The sequence below is a fragment of the Sorex araneus genome, chromosome 1 (genome assembly GCF_027595985.1).
Source record: "Sorex araneus isolate mSorAra2 chromosome 1, mSorAra2.pri, whole genome shotgun sequence".
Classification (NCBI taxonomy): Eukaryota; Metazoa; Chordata; class Mammalia; order Eulipotyphla; family Soricidae; genus Sorex; species Sorex araneus.
In genome coordinates, this window is record NC_073302.1 from 303,389,353 (window position 1) to 303,403,374 (window position 14,022).

At 43.2% G+C, this 14,022-nt stretch overlaps 1 protein-coding gene across 5 annotated transcripts in view; it reads right to left on the reverse strand.

Moving 5' to 3' along the window:
* Positions 1 to 14,022, reverse strand: part of TENM3 (teneurin transmembrane protein 3) — a 1,301,134-nt gene that overhangs the window by 427,402 nt on the left and 859,710 nt on the right. For 2 of the 5 annotated variants that reach the window (XM_055131945.1, XM_055131948.1), the window contains one exon: positions 13,638 to 13,916. The exons of the other annotated variants lie outside the window; for them this stretch is intronic. In XM_055131945.1, coding sequence (XP_054987920.1) covers positions 13,638 to 13,916 — 279 coding nt within the window. The remainder of the gene's footprint in view (positions 1 to 13,637; positions 13,917 to 14,022) is intronic. 5 annotated transcript variants of the gene reach the window in all.

Genomic DNA, 14,022 nt, shown 5'->3' on the forward strand with positions numbered 1-14,022 from the left:
CCCAAGACAGTTCCCCCAGACAGGGTGGCCTTCTCACAATGGGACCTTTGTTGCCCTGCAGACTCTCCAGCTCTTCTCAAGCTGCTCCAAGTCTGCGCGGGGCCCACTCTCCTGCCCACTGAAATGTCTTTCACCAACCCCAAGCCCCCACCCCCCTAGTCCCACTGAGATTTTAGAAATTCTGCAAGACCTTTGATTTTCTGAATCTTGATCGCTCTTCTCTTCTCCATCTGCAGATTCCCCGTTGCTTTCATTTAGAGGCCTTGCATTCTACATGTTTCTTTTCTCTTTGCGAAGTCTACCATCACTCAGCCTACCAGCACGAGAGAGAACACAGGAATCTATTCCTTTAAACTCTTTCTCGGGGGCCAGCCATGTGGCCCTGTGCTAAAGCACTTTTTTTTTTTTTTTTGCAGCTGCCTAAGCTGTAATAATGATCATAAATTACACTACTAATGTCTAACTATGTTGTTAGCATTCTAGAAAAAAGACCAAACCTGAATTTAGCATCTTAAATTACTATTTAAGGGCTGGAGTGAATAGTACAGTGGGGAATAGCACGTGGGTTCAAACCCCAGCCTCCCAGATGCTCTCTTGAGACCACCAGGAGCGATCCCTGTGGTCACAGCAGAACCACAAGGAGCCCTGAGCACTGGAGGGTGTGACGCCAAAAGTAAACGGAAGAAAAACTACTATTTATATAAGCATTTCATAATCCATGTTCCACTTCTGGGCAGAGATTTAAAGACACAACTTTTTTATTGATGTTGCATTGTTGAAATTTAAGTAGATCAGTATATATTTATTCTACATTATGAAGCCTCCACTAATTAAATAAAGTGACATTTGCAAAAGCAAACTGTGTGAAAGAAATTCATTTAAATTCCTACATCACGGGCTACGTTAAAATTTTAATGGATTAAATATTTGAAAAGAAATATAAAAAGGAAGGAAATAGAAATGATATTAACTCTAGGGATAAAAATCAATAGTTCATAAAAAAACAAAGACAAATAGTTTAACTGACTTAAGTATAGTTTAAAGTCTCTCTAAAAATTTCTTTGCATCAAAAATAGGCTCAACCAAATCAAACAGGAACTTCTTTGGGGGAGATTAAGATCTAAATATCTAAAAAGACACAAAGGGTTGTTGAGATTCTTATCATATGAGACATGTAGCAATTGTTACATTATACACTTGCAATTCAATAAGAAAAATCTCTCTCTCTCTCTTTTGATGTACAGACCTGCTGCGTCTTTTCAAAGAGCACATATTGACGGAAAGGGAATCCACTTCCCACGGCTACTACTCCTGACTTTATTTATTTATTAAGGGAACAAAAACTTTGTAGCTATGAATTCACTACTCAGAGCTGCAGGAAAAGCAGACGTCCCTGGTACCCGACTGTCACTCGGGAGAAGTCTGTAGTTATTTCAGCCAGCGTCCTCCTGTTTAATTTGCAAACTTTAAGTGTGCCACTGGCCTCAGCTCTTGGGTCCTTGAACTGGCATCTCTATTCACCTCTACCCTGGAACTAACTCACGCATCTGGCCAGTGGCAGAAAGTCTGCACCAAGGGCAATATTGCAACGTAGAAATCGGCCCTCAGAATGCAGAGACAATATGCCTGAAACCCATCACTCCCTTCAGTTCTAAACATCCCGAAAGACCCACTTCCTCATATCCCCCAAGGGAAAAATGGACAAAGGCCATGGACTGGTGAGTCTCCCGAAGAAGAAATACAAGTGGTGTTCACACCTCTAAGAAAACATGTGTTATCAAACAGAAGCACAACAGGGACACAACTGTGGCTCATCTAGCAAGTGGCCGAAATTTGAAAGCCTGGCAGCAGTGACAGTGAATGGCTTGTAGAAAAAAAGCATCATTTTTGGAATGCTCCTGGGGGGAGTGCAAATTGATACAAGTATTTTGGGCAGGGCATTTTGACAGGGTGTATCAAAAGTTTAAAGTCCTACATGCCCTCTGATTCCCACATGCCACTTCCAAGAATGTATGCTCAGGTGAAAACAGAATTAGAGGCTAAGATTTCACCCGTGGCACAGTTATTTACAGCACAATTAACAGTGCTGGAAATTCAAACTATCAAGATCTTCAAAAGGAGACAGGTTAACAGATTATGATAAATCACAACAGGAAAAAGAAGTACTGTAGAAGACCATCTAATAAGGAGAAAAATAGGCAAAAGAGGGCTGCAGTGTTAACTTATAAATTATGAAAATAGGCAAAGGTAGGTGAGGGGAAATGGGGGACTGGGGGTTAAGAGCTGGGAAACAAAAACAAAAAATTATGTATATGAAAAATGTTGAATAAAACAAAATTAGTATTCACCTTTTCCTTATGCTGCCCAGTGGACATGCGATGTCAGTTAATTAAAATGCAGAAACGGAGGACCAGAGCAATAGTAAAATGGGTACGATGCTTGCCTTGCATGTGACCGACATACGTTCTATCCCAGCACCCCATATGATCTGCTGAGTCTGCAGGGTGTCATCTCTGAGTGCAGAGCCAGGAGTAAGCCCTGAGCACTGCCAGGGATAGCCCCCAAACCAGTAAAAAATCAAATAAAACATAGAAAGAAGGATGCAAACGTTCATTCTGTGGTAGAATGGTGTTCATTTAACCTGAAGATCCATTTTTATCATGCTTGAGAAAATCTCTCATAGTACTTGGGCTGTGAACTCTCTGCAATAAAAATAATGACAACGTGTTTAAAATATTCTAATAATTCTCTGAAGCTTTCGACTCTTAAATGGGCCCATTGAAATAATCGGGATTTCCCACAAGCCTGTTTTGAACCTGCTGTCCAGACATCGGTCTTGGAGTTGCAATACACGAGACGCAGTGCACTATCTGGGAACGTCTCCTACTTATTTTCTGCAGCAACTGACATTTCCTTCAAGCACTTTCAACTCCCCTAAGAATCTCCATCTGCTGTATGTCAAAATTTTAAGATCTCTCTTTGTGAACTTTCACATCCCTAGGAAAACCAGTGGGAAGGGCAACCCTGCTTTCTGCTCATCACTTTGATCTTAAGCAATTTGAGCTGTACCAATTACCCCACTGAGTCTGAAAACAGTCTCACAAAGCCACAGGTTTCCAAATTGCTCCTTGAGAGGAGTACCTACCATTAAAACAAAAATAGTCTGTTTCTATTTATCTTGGACATATCCCTTTGGCCAGGTGCTTGGGTCCCATTTTGTATATTTAAAAGTAATTATGGGGCCTGAGAGAAAGTACAGGGGTTAAGGTGCATGCCTGGGTTCGATTCCCAGGCCCACATAGGGTCCCCTGAACCCCACCAGGAGTGACCCCTAAGCAGAGTCAGGAGTAGCCCTGAGTATGGCCAATGTGGTCAAACACCCCTCCACCCCCTGAAAAGTAATTAACGTTTGGTGATGCCTCAAGTGTTTTTAACAATCAAATCTAGCTACTTAACTTAGTGTTTATATAAACATAAATTTTAATTTTAAGCAACAACAACCAAGAGGTGTTTTCTATAGCTAGTGCAAAGCCCTGGGGCATCTGCTCAGTGAGCGACACATTTTCTCACGATTAATTTAATCCTTAGGACAAAGATTAAACACATATTTGTGATATTTGATGGAGCCGATGGCCTATGGCATCTAAACGTTTGAATAGATTCTCATTCAAAACTGATGTTTTATTTTAAAAGTTTTTAAACACTTTTATTTTTTTCTTTTGCGTTTTGGGTCACACCACGCGATGCACAGGGGTTACTCCTGGCTCATGCACTCAGGAATTACTCCTGGCAGTGCTCGGGGGCGCCATATGGGATGCTGGGAATTGAACCCGGGTCGGCCGCGTGCAAGGCAAACGCCCAATCTGCTGTACTATCGCTCCAGCCCACGCTTTTGTATTTTTAAAAAATTACATATAAGGAGCCAGAGAGATTGTACAGAAGGGAAGGTGCTCGCCTTGCGTATGAATGACTCCAGTTCACATCTCTGGCACCACATGTGGTTCCCAGAGCACGTCCAAGGGTCACTCCTGAGCACAGAACATGGAATAGCCTCAGAGCACTGCCTGGTATGGCCCCAAAGCAAACAAAGAACACACATTTGCCTGATCACATAAATCAACAATCAAGAAAACTAGGAATTTCTAATATAATTGTCTGCTAGGCGCAATCTCATGAGTTCAGCCTCCGAAGATGCTAACTGCCAATTTTTCATTAGACCCTGTATGTGCTTTTTTAAAGAATGTTCAGCGTTTTTATGTAAAGTATAATTGTTTCGTTTAGCTTTGCTTTTGGACACTCCAGGCAGGCTGTGTTTGGATCATATTCCTGGTTCTGTGCTCAGGGATCATTCTTGGCAGGTAATATACGTGGTGCCAGGATCAAACCTGCATTGACCACATGAAAGGCAAGTGCCCTATCCTCTAGACTATGTTTCTCAAAGGATCACTTTAAGAATAAGAACTTTCCACCACAGACTCAGGTCACATGGGTCCTAAATGCTATCAAATATCATTTATATATACCAGAGCCACTGACTTGAAATTTGCTATGGTTTCGATAGTTGACAGAACTGTACCTCTTAAAAGGAGATATTTTCTGGAGCAAAGTAAAATGAATTGCATACACAAGATGTAAGAGGAAAAATGCCTTGTGAAAGTTTGAAGCAATCCACAGCGGTTTATAATTTCTAAATTTATAATTATAATTTAATTTATTGTCTAAGGGTGCCCTTGGGTCCTGATCTCTCAGAGGCCAGAGGATTCATCTCGCTCTTAATCTCAACCTTCTCTTGACTATATTATGACTTCTTTTTCTTTATGAGGACACTGAAATGGCTTTCCATCTAAATATATCCACGCTCTGCCCTCCCCAGGAGTTACCACCCTCTTTCCTCAGTTGCACTTTGGAATAAATAGCTGGTAAGGCACCATGTTGCTGTCTTCCATTTTGAATGGTTTCCTCACCTGCCTTCCTTCTCCTTAAGCTGAAAACGATGAACTAATCAAGTCTTGAATTGATCTGAATCAGCCTCCCTCTCCCCTCCTGACTCGGTTCAACCTTGGATGTTTTCTCAGCTCGATAATTATAAGAGTAGCTAAATGGCCAATCTGCTTTCCCGTTGGATCACCAAGTCTATTATTTACCCACTCAGGCACAGCTTCAGCAGCGGAAGTCTGTGCAGGGCTGGCGTGGAGGACCAGGTCTGTGGGAATGCCAGCCAACGCTCTAGTTGGCTTTCCCAAGACTCTGTAAAATATAAATAGGGGCATGATCTTCCTTCACAGGAAAATCTTCCAAAGCCTCCCACGATGGACAGGCAAATGTCTCACAAATGGCTCACCAGAGCCACAAAGGCCCTGAACAAAGTTGTCTAGGGTTAGGGCAAAATGCCTACACTCCGCTCTCAGCTCCTTGCCACACACACCCTACTCTAGGCACCCAACAGCTGAGGTGCCTTGAAGAGCCACTGGAATTTTCCACTGTTTTCTTTGCCGCTTTATCTATATCCTGAAACTCTATGGGTCCTACAGGTTCTGGGTTCCACTGCCCTCTTCCAAGACCAAACACTTTTCCCAACCCTCTTGGTAACAACCTGTGCTGGGCTGACTGGCTTTGTACTTTAAAATCCACAGAGGCAGGTGGGGGTGAGGGGGCTTGTGTGTGTGCGGGGGCGGGGAGGCAGTGGTAGGGAAACTGGGGACACTGGTAGTGGGAAATATACACTAGTATTTCATATGGGACAGGTGTTGGAACATTGTATGACCGAAACCCAACCATAAATAGCTTCGTAACTGTGTATCTCACGGTGATTCAATAAAAATAAATAAAGTAAAAAATAAAAAGCTCCAATCACAATCACAGCCTCTACAAGCCTGTTGGTGCAACAAACCTGTGAGTTTAAGACTAAATATAACTTGTTTTTGTTCTTCCGGGAGCTGGTACGCTAGTTGGCATTCATGACTCACTGAGGGAACACCTAGTTGAGAGGCTAAATAAGAAATCAATCTTGGAAAGTCCCACGTAAACTTTCTTTTGTTTTCAGCTTCTGTGACTGCAAAGAACAATGTTCTCGAAGCTCGGTTTCTTCTCAGAACGGCAAACAAACCCAGATTCTGTGGCTCTAACACTTAATTTTTCTATTTCAGTGATAATTTTACCAATAGACCTGATTCAGCATCTGCTATGCTTCAACTTATAAATGGAACCATTTGTTTTGTTGTTTGGAGGGGCCACACCCAGGAGTGCTCACGTCTTACTCCTGGCTCTAGCCTCAGGCGTCATTTCTGGCTCCTGGTTGACTCAGGGCTGCAGGGAATATGGGATGTGGGATATGGGATGCAGGGGATAGAATCTGACACCGGGGATAGTCATGCGCAAGGGAAGCACCCAACCCACTCTCTATTTCTCTGCTCCTTAATTAATGGAAACAGCTTTACTATAATTCTAATTCTATAGCCTAATTTAGAGATAGTATATACATGCCATATACTGAGAACAATCAAAACAAAACAAAACTTACAAATTTGAGTTAATAGAAATAGCAACACTTATGTAGAGTAGCAAGCTGCCAAAAGGTTCTGAAAATTTTCCTAGAATGGAAATATAAATGTATGGAAGCGTGGAAGTGAAAACAACAATGGTAATAGTCTTCAAGGGCTTCTAAATTCAGATTCATCGCATTAGTTTTAGAAAATTTATTTAAATTCTAAGTTACTTTGCTCAAAGGACTCTACCGAAAGTTTTGCTCAAAGAATGACAAGAGGCTGAGTAAACTATAAATATCAAGACAATGTAATTATTTTCATATATTAGAAATGATTGGACTCTATTTGGCAAGGCAGCATTTTAATTCTGAGTTTGATTTAATAAGCACGCCAACATATTACTTTCGCTACTTTTGACAGCCCAGAGTGCCTAAAACATAAAATAAAATTTACAGCCGTAGAACATGCCAGAATTGACCATTCCATGCCAGAAGAATGCCCCTAATGGAATTTATATCCAAGCTATAGTTTAGTGTGTGTAATAGAATCTCATAAAATTAGAATAACACTGAAATACCATTTATTTCTTGCAGCAATGAAATTCCATCTTAATTCTACAATCAATTTCCAAAGTAGTCTGCGAGGCTCATGGACAGAGTGGAAGGAACTGAACTAGGCTAGTGAGGCAAAAATAATCCACGGCTCTGCAAATTATCTTCAGGAAACTTGACTATTATCCTCTTTGTGCAGAGCACCCTGGGAGAAATGACATCTGAGCCCCTGCTGGACGCAACCCAAGTAGGTACATAACAGGGAGCTTCAATGCCCCTGGCAGTCCCTCCCCGACAGTCCTAGAATTAATGGGTAATTGAACAGCTATCAGAGTTCCCACGTCCCGTCTCACGCCAGCTCACAACTGCTCAGAGAGAGATGGAGTCGCATCAGGTACCCTCTTTCGGAGAACATGTTGGCCTGTCTAGGTCATTCGATGGCAAAGCAGCCAAGGTTCTCTGCAGAGTGGCGGACAGACACATGTCTCCTCCAACCACTGGTGGAGGAATCTGTCTGCAGGTCAGGAACTCAACTTCCCAATTTGCTCCACCCTCAAAGCAGACACTTAAAAAATTTCCATTTCAAAGGACTCCTCCAAGGAGCTAGATTTGAGTTCTACCAAGCAGAACTCGGGCACTGTTATTCGTCCCCTTAAAAATGGCCAGTGGATACCCAAAGCCCTTTGTTAAAGCCGAATTAGCCTTTCCTTCCGAGCATCACTCACAAGTCCTGTGGCATCAGCGAGGTTCTCCATCAGGTCCCTGGCTCACACCCCAGGTGAGAAATAAAGCCTTCCAGGAATGATTTATTTTATTGTGTGAACTGATGAGCATCAGTGAAATTGCCTTTTAATTGACTGGCTGTCTAAGCAACATGCCTGGGAGGGAAACACTACTTTTGAAATTTCCTTTGGCCAGGAGGGGGAAGAAACGCAGAAAGACTTTGAAGTCTTCTGCCATCCGCCTAATTATCGGCACCAGTCAATGTACAGCCATTTAATTACAGTAAATGAAAAGGAATGTGGGGTTGGGGAGAAAGAGAGGAGAGGGGAGGAAGGGGAGGCAGACATTCCAGAGGCTGCCCATTACCAGGCCCTTTGCTGAAGGAGAGCACGCCTCCCCGCCAGTCTGTTAAATGTACAAACCCCCGCGTGGCCACGCAGCAGAGGGGGCCTGCCACGGGCCAGGACTCTGCAGGCCTTCATCCTGCTGGCCAGACTTCATGGTCACAACCAGTCCGGAAGGAGAGCTTGCTCTCCCCTCCCCCCCCACACACAGACCAGGCTCAGAGAAGCAGCGCACGGCTCTTTGGAATGCCCTCCACCCAGGCACCGCGGGGACTGCGTCTGTCCATCTCATCACCACCCTGGACAAACTCTAGACTTACTGGTCCATTTTTCTCTTGCTTTCACCCTTCTGGAAACTGCAGTCCTGGAAGATTAAATGGGTCATCCAGGTGGGAGACAGCAAAACGCGGATGGTTGACTCGCCCAAGACCATCTCCTTTCCTGCCCACCGGAAGGTGGCAAATCAAGAGGCAGTGGCGTGGCTAAGGCCTCCTGGCCAGTCTACTGTCGGTGGGCGTTGCTTTTCAAGGGGTGCCAGGTGGCCACAGAGGCAGGCAGAAGGTGGGAGAATGGTACACCTCGTAGAACAGGTACAGTTTGACCAAGTTGGTACAAGTCACCAAGTAGAAGGCAAAGAATGGAGACGATGGGAACGGGAATAATAGGTAATCCCAGTGGGGAGCGCCTTGGGCCCGACAGGGGTGGACTGGAACCCAGACTGGGGTGAGTCCAGAGCCAGGCTCTCCTTGGGCGCACACACTTGTAGGATGGCAAAGGAGGATCTGGGCTCAGGGATGCTGGGAGTGTGAGCGGCAGTGTAGATGCACACACCAACCATCTTAAAAAGTTTTGGGTGGTGGTGTTTTTAAGGGCAGAGGGGGAAGGGGTCCTTTGTTCTGGACATTTCAAGAGATCTTTGGGATTGAGATCACTGTCACTGTATCACTGCCATCGTGTTGTTCATCAATTTACTCGAGCGGGCATCAGTAACATCTCCATTCATCCCAGCCCTGAGATTTTAGCAGCTTCTCCTCACTCGTCTTTTCCAACCACTGGAGGCTCTTTCAGGGTCAGGGGAATGAGACCTGTTATTGTTACTGTGGTTTTTTTTTTTTTTTTGGCATATCGAATACGTCACGGGGAGCTTGCCAGGCTCTACCGTGCACAGTTAACACAACATAGAGTATCAGACATTAAGGTATATCAGACTCAATTTTTGTATGTATATTCAAATATTTGAATTTTCCCCACTATATGCTATCTCTGTGTTTTGGTGACATTGTATGAAAGTTTTGTGAAGTTATATAAAAGGTTTGAGATCAGGTGCTTGTAAAAGTGGAAAGCGGATCCAGGCAACGGTCGTGAAGCAATCCATCAGAGATGGGAAACAGCCCTCCAGGTCCCCAGCCTCACCAGCGATCTGGCTTTGATTGGGGGCATCTCATTGATGTGGCAAACTCTCCACAGCCCACTAGAAGCTCTGCAGACCCGGTCACCGCCCTTCCATGGTCTGCTCTGGCGTCAGGCAGCTGACTGAGGACCACAGAGACCAAGGGGGGATGACAGCAATCAATATCTACTAAGAAAGGACTTCCCGGGTCCAGAATTTGCAAGAAGATGAACATTTGAGCTTGCCTAGGAAATGCTGTAGACGAGACAACTCCCCACTCCCCCCACAACCTGCTTTTTCCTCTTCAAATCCCTATGGTCAGTGAAGATGGGGCTGGGTAGAAGACTATTGTTTATCACTTGTTTGGCGTCTCCCCTAATGTGGAGACATGTGATGGGGTCCGAATGTTCTTTTTTCCTTCCTGAGAATATCAGCCCATCAAAATGTCATTAGCCTCATGGGGGTCCTAGCGCCTTCTTAACTTGAACTGTTGGCCTCTTTATCAATAAATAAATGAAACCTAATCCCCTTTAATAGCTAAACTCTACTTTGAAGTTCTAGCACATCAGGCATTCTACTTGCATAATTTACCTAAGTTGAATAACATTTTTCTCCCCTAGGGGAAAACAGTTCTTATTCACAGTTAATTCAAATAATGGAAAGAGTCAAAGAAAACTCCCAGGCTAAACCAGAAGAAAACAAGTTCTTTTGTGGCTCCTAAATTAGGTCTGTTTTGGTGAGTTAGGTTACTTAAGTTCTTTTTGTTTTGACCTATAAAGGATAAAATAGAGCTCCCATAGATACATCTCAAACTAGGACCAAAGGGAATTGTCTTCGACAGCAAAAATAATGGACATCCAAAAAGAAAGTTATAAAACATAACTGGAAAACAAATGATCTTTTTAAGGTTAGCACAATAAAGAAAACCTGGACTCAATTATTTTTGCAATTTGATGTTAGAAATATTTGAGTAGAAGTAGCAATAATTGCAAAAATATACAACAGTTTTGAGACACTTTATTGTAAACATGTTAGAAGACCAGGTATGTATTATAAATTTTGGTCTGGTTTTACTTCAGGAAATAGGGAACAATAGGTTTTTGGGTAGTTTTTTTTTTTTAATATCAGAAGAACGAGCAATCATCTTTTTTTAAAAAAAATTACATGATGCAAAACTCTGAAATCTGCTATGTACTTCCCAAATGAAGCTCCCCAGTTCTCACTGTCATTAGTTTAGTTTCTATGAAACCCTGCTCCTTCTCAGCTAAGCATTCACTGTATCACTGTCATCCCATTGTTCATCCATTTACTCGAGCGGGCACCAGTAACGTCCCCATTCGTCCCAGCCCTGAGATTTTAGCAGCCTCTCCTTACTCGTTTTTCCCAATGATTGGAGGCTCTTTTAAGGGTCAGGGAAATGAGGCCTGTTATTGTTAATGTATTTGGCATATTGAATATGCCATGGGGAGCTTGCCAGGCTCTTCCATAGCTAAACATTAAAAACTCAGAAATCAATCAGGTATGTTCCTCTGGCTATAGTGTAGTAGTTATGAAATATCCTGTATTCTTATAGATGTCTCACCAATTTTACATCCTCTTATGATCTGCCACACACAGCAGTGCTAAGGGCTTATTCCTGGCTCTGTGCTCAGGGCTCACTCCTGGCAGGGTGCCGGGAATCGAACCTGGGACAGTTGCATGCAATGCAAATGCTTTACCTGCTGTACTATCTCTCTAGCCCCTTATTAAATTTTTTCCTAAGCTGACTTCACTGGGAGTTCTTAGACCATCAAAATGTTGTTTCAAAAAACAACCAGAGCCAAATCTTGGAGAAAGAGTAAACAGAAGTTTAAGCATCAATTTGCCCAGCTCAACAAACATTGTTTTTGACACTTTATCCTCTTCACTTGGCTGCTCTGTTTACTCTCAACAAATGCTACCAAATGTTCTGAATTTCGCGGCAAGGCCCTTTCGCCCTCTTCCTGTCTCCCTTCATTCTGCTTCACAACCGCCAGTTTGGAGAAAGGTAAGAAAAAACCTGCCACTTTCCTTGCTTAGTCAATACTTAGGACAGGCCTTGGCAGTTCCCAGAGAACAAGCTCATCATTATCCAGGCAGACAAAAGAGGGCGGTGGGGTGGGAGATCCACACACCTCACGCCCTGCTCTTCACTATCATGGTGATATAGTAGATCATTATTAGAAGGTTACTAAGTTAGAAGTTTTATATTTTCTGCGAAGAAGAAGAAATGCCAGGCATACACTGTGGGACAGAATTGCCAGATAGAGCATCTTAAAAAAATAATAACGATTATTTTCTATTGTGCCGGTAGAGATGCATGATGAAAATACGTTTGTTTCAGAGAGAGAGAGAGAGAGAGAGAGAGAGAGAGATGCTACAAAGGTTTTTGCCTGGGCAAAAAAATTGACTCGAGATATGGGTATGGACAATCTATGAGCAGAACAGCAGCGGCGAACTTCTTCTCTTCTCTTTCCTTTCACTAACCATCAAAAATGATATCCTATCTTGTAGCAAAATAAAATGCCAAATGCTACATCGTAATATGACCGTGGAATGTGCCATTACTCAGTGTTATGCAGAGACGCGGATGGATGGATGGATGAGAAGCCAAGTTTATGCCCAGCCGCCTGTACTTAAGGTTAATGATTCCTGAATTCACAATGAAAATAGATATAAACACACGTTTTACTGAGCTGAATGGATCAGCTCAAGTGAAGCTGGCAGCCAGATTCTAATCTTTTGTCCCGAAGAAGGTCTTTGTTCCTTGTTTGGGGCTGTATTACAGCTCGCCTCCTCCAAATCTGACCCTCCCAAAACAAACATCGGGAGGGCTGATTATTAATTAGTCTCCACTCTGGCTCCATGCATTGGAATGTCCTATCTCAAACACGGCTTTTATTGATTTGAGGCTGGCGTTAGCACGCACAGAAGGAAATGGCCAAAACTAGGCCACGGGACGAGAAGCTCTAGATGCCACTTCATTTGGGCCCATGGCTGAAAACGGAAAACAGACCCTAAACTGGCTTTCCTGTTACAAAGCAAAGGCTGACAAAGTTGCTCAATAAATAACAGAGATGAAATCTTATCAGTAAAGCAACCATCTTTCTTTTCAAAGGCCATGCAATTCTCCCATTTTAATTTCCTCGTTGTATTTTGATGCATCGTGTACACATGGCATTAATAATGAGATGAAAGTAGCAAGCGTAGTGTTAATATTACATGCTGAAGGAGAAATGTGTTTTCATTGTCTGGCACGCTGGTACTGATGCTCCAATTTTTCCTAGAAGCAACACTGACTAAAAATTAAGTTTTCTTTTAAATCTACTATTGCATATAAATGAGCTTTTTTATTATTATTATTATCTTGCACTAGCAATAGGCAGGGGGAGGGGGAACCCCTAATAATGTATAAAAATATTTTTCTTACCGTACGAACTGCTGCTATTTGGATATGCTAAAATCTCATTTTTGTGTGCATGCATTTAATTGCATAATAATCCAGTCCCCAAAGCACATCAAAGACCGTGCTCCTTCCCCCCTCCCCCCCTTTGACCAAGATTTCAATTGCTCTCATCAACTCGCAAGTTTAAAGCGGGATCAAATTTGTTCTTCAATCACCGGAGCCCTGGTAATGAACTATTCTGTGTACTCACTCTTCCATTCTCAGATTCTGCAACTTCTTTGAGGTATCTTCAAGCAAAATCTACAAAGACATCTTTGATTGCAAGCTGCCTCTGAGATGCCCGTTATCACCATTTGCTTGATGACATCACACAGGCAAACAGGCAACACAATCCAAGATATAGCTCTTTTTTGGGGGGGAGGGGGAGTTATGCCAAAGATGATTACATTTTTTTTTCAGCTTACAGAAAATACATCATAAAACACTTGCGTCATTTAGCCCATCCGAGGCCCAATGTTGATTCTTGTCCCCCTTCCCCTAAAGTAGGGAGGGTGGGGAGACTGGGAATTAAAAAGCAAGATCCAAGGACATTCATTTCTTGAGTTGGACTCCATGACGACCCAAAGAAGAAGGAGCAGGAAGGAGAGGAAGAAGGAGAAGAGAAGAACAGGCCACCAGAACCCGGCGGGGGAACCAAGTGGCACTTAAAGCGGGACTTACCGTTGTCACTGTCAGACTTGTTCTCATGCTCCGTGTCCGTCAGTGTGAGGGCTGAGTTGGAGCGACTGGAGAGGCAGGAGCTGCGGCCCGATTTGACCCCTCTGCCCCACAGTCTCATGGCATGCTCTGGGGACATCACTGCTTCATTTTCAGTATCAGCGTCTGACCCTGCGCTGATAGAGTAACCTCTGTGGGGGAGCCCCATTTCCGCACAAAAGGCCAGTCCTCTTCGACTTGCTGGTTCACACACTCCTAACTGCCTTAGGGTAAAATTCTGTCCTAATTAGGGGGAGAAAATATAACAGCTAGTGAGTATAGGCGGTGGAGAGGTAGACTTCATGTATCAATTAATTAATTAATTAATTAATTATCTTCTTAAAAAAAA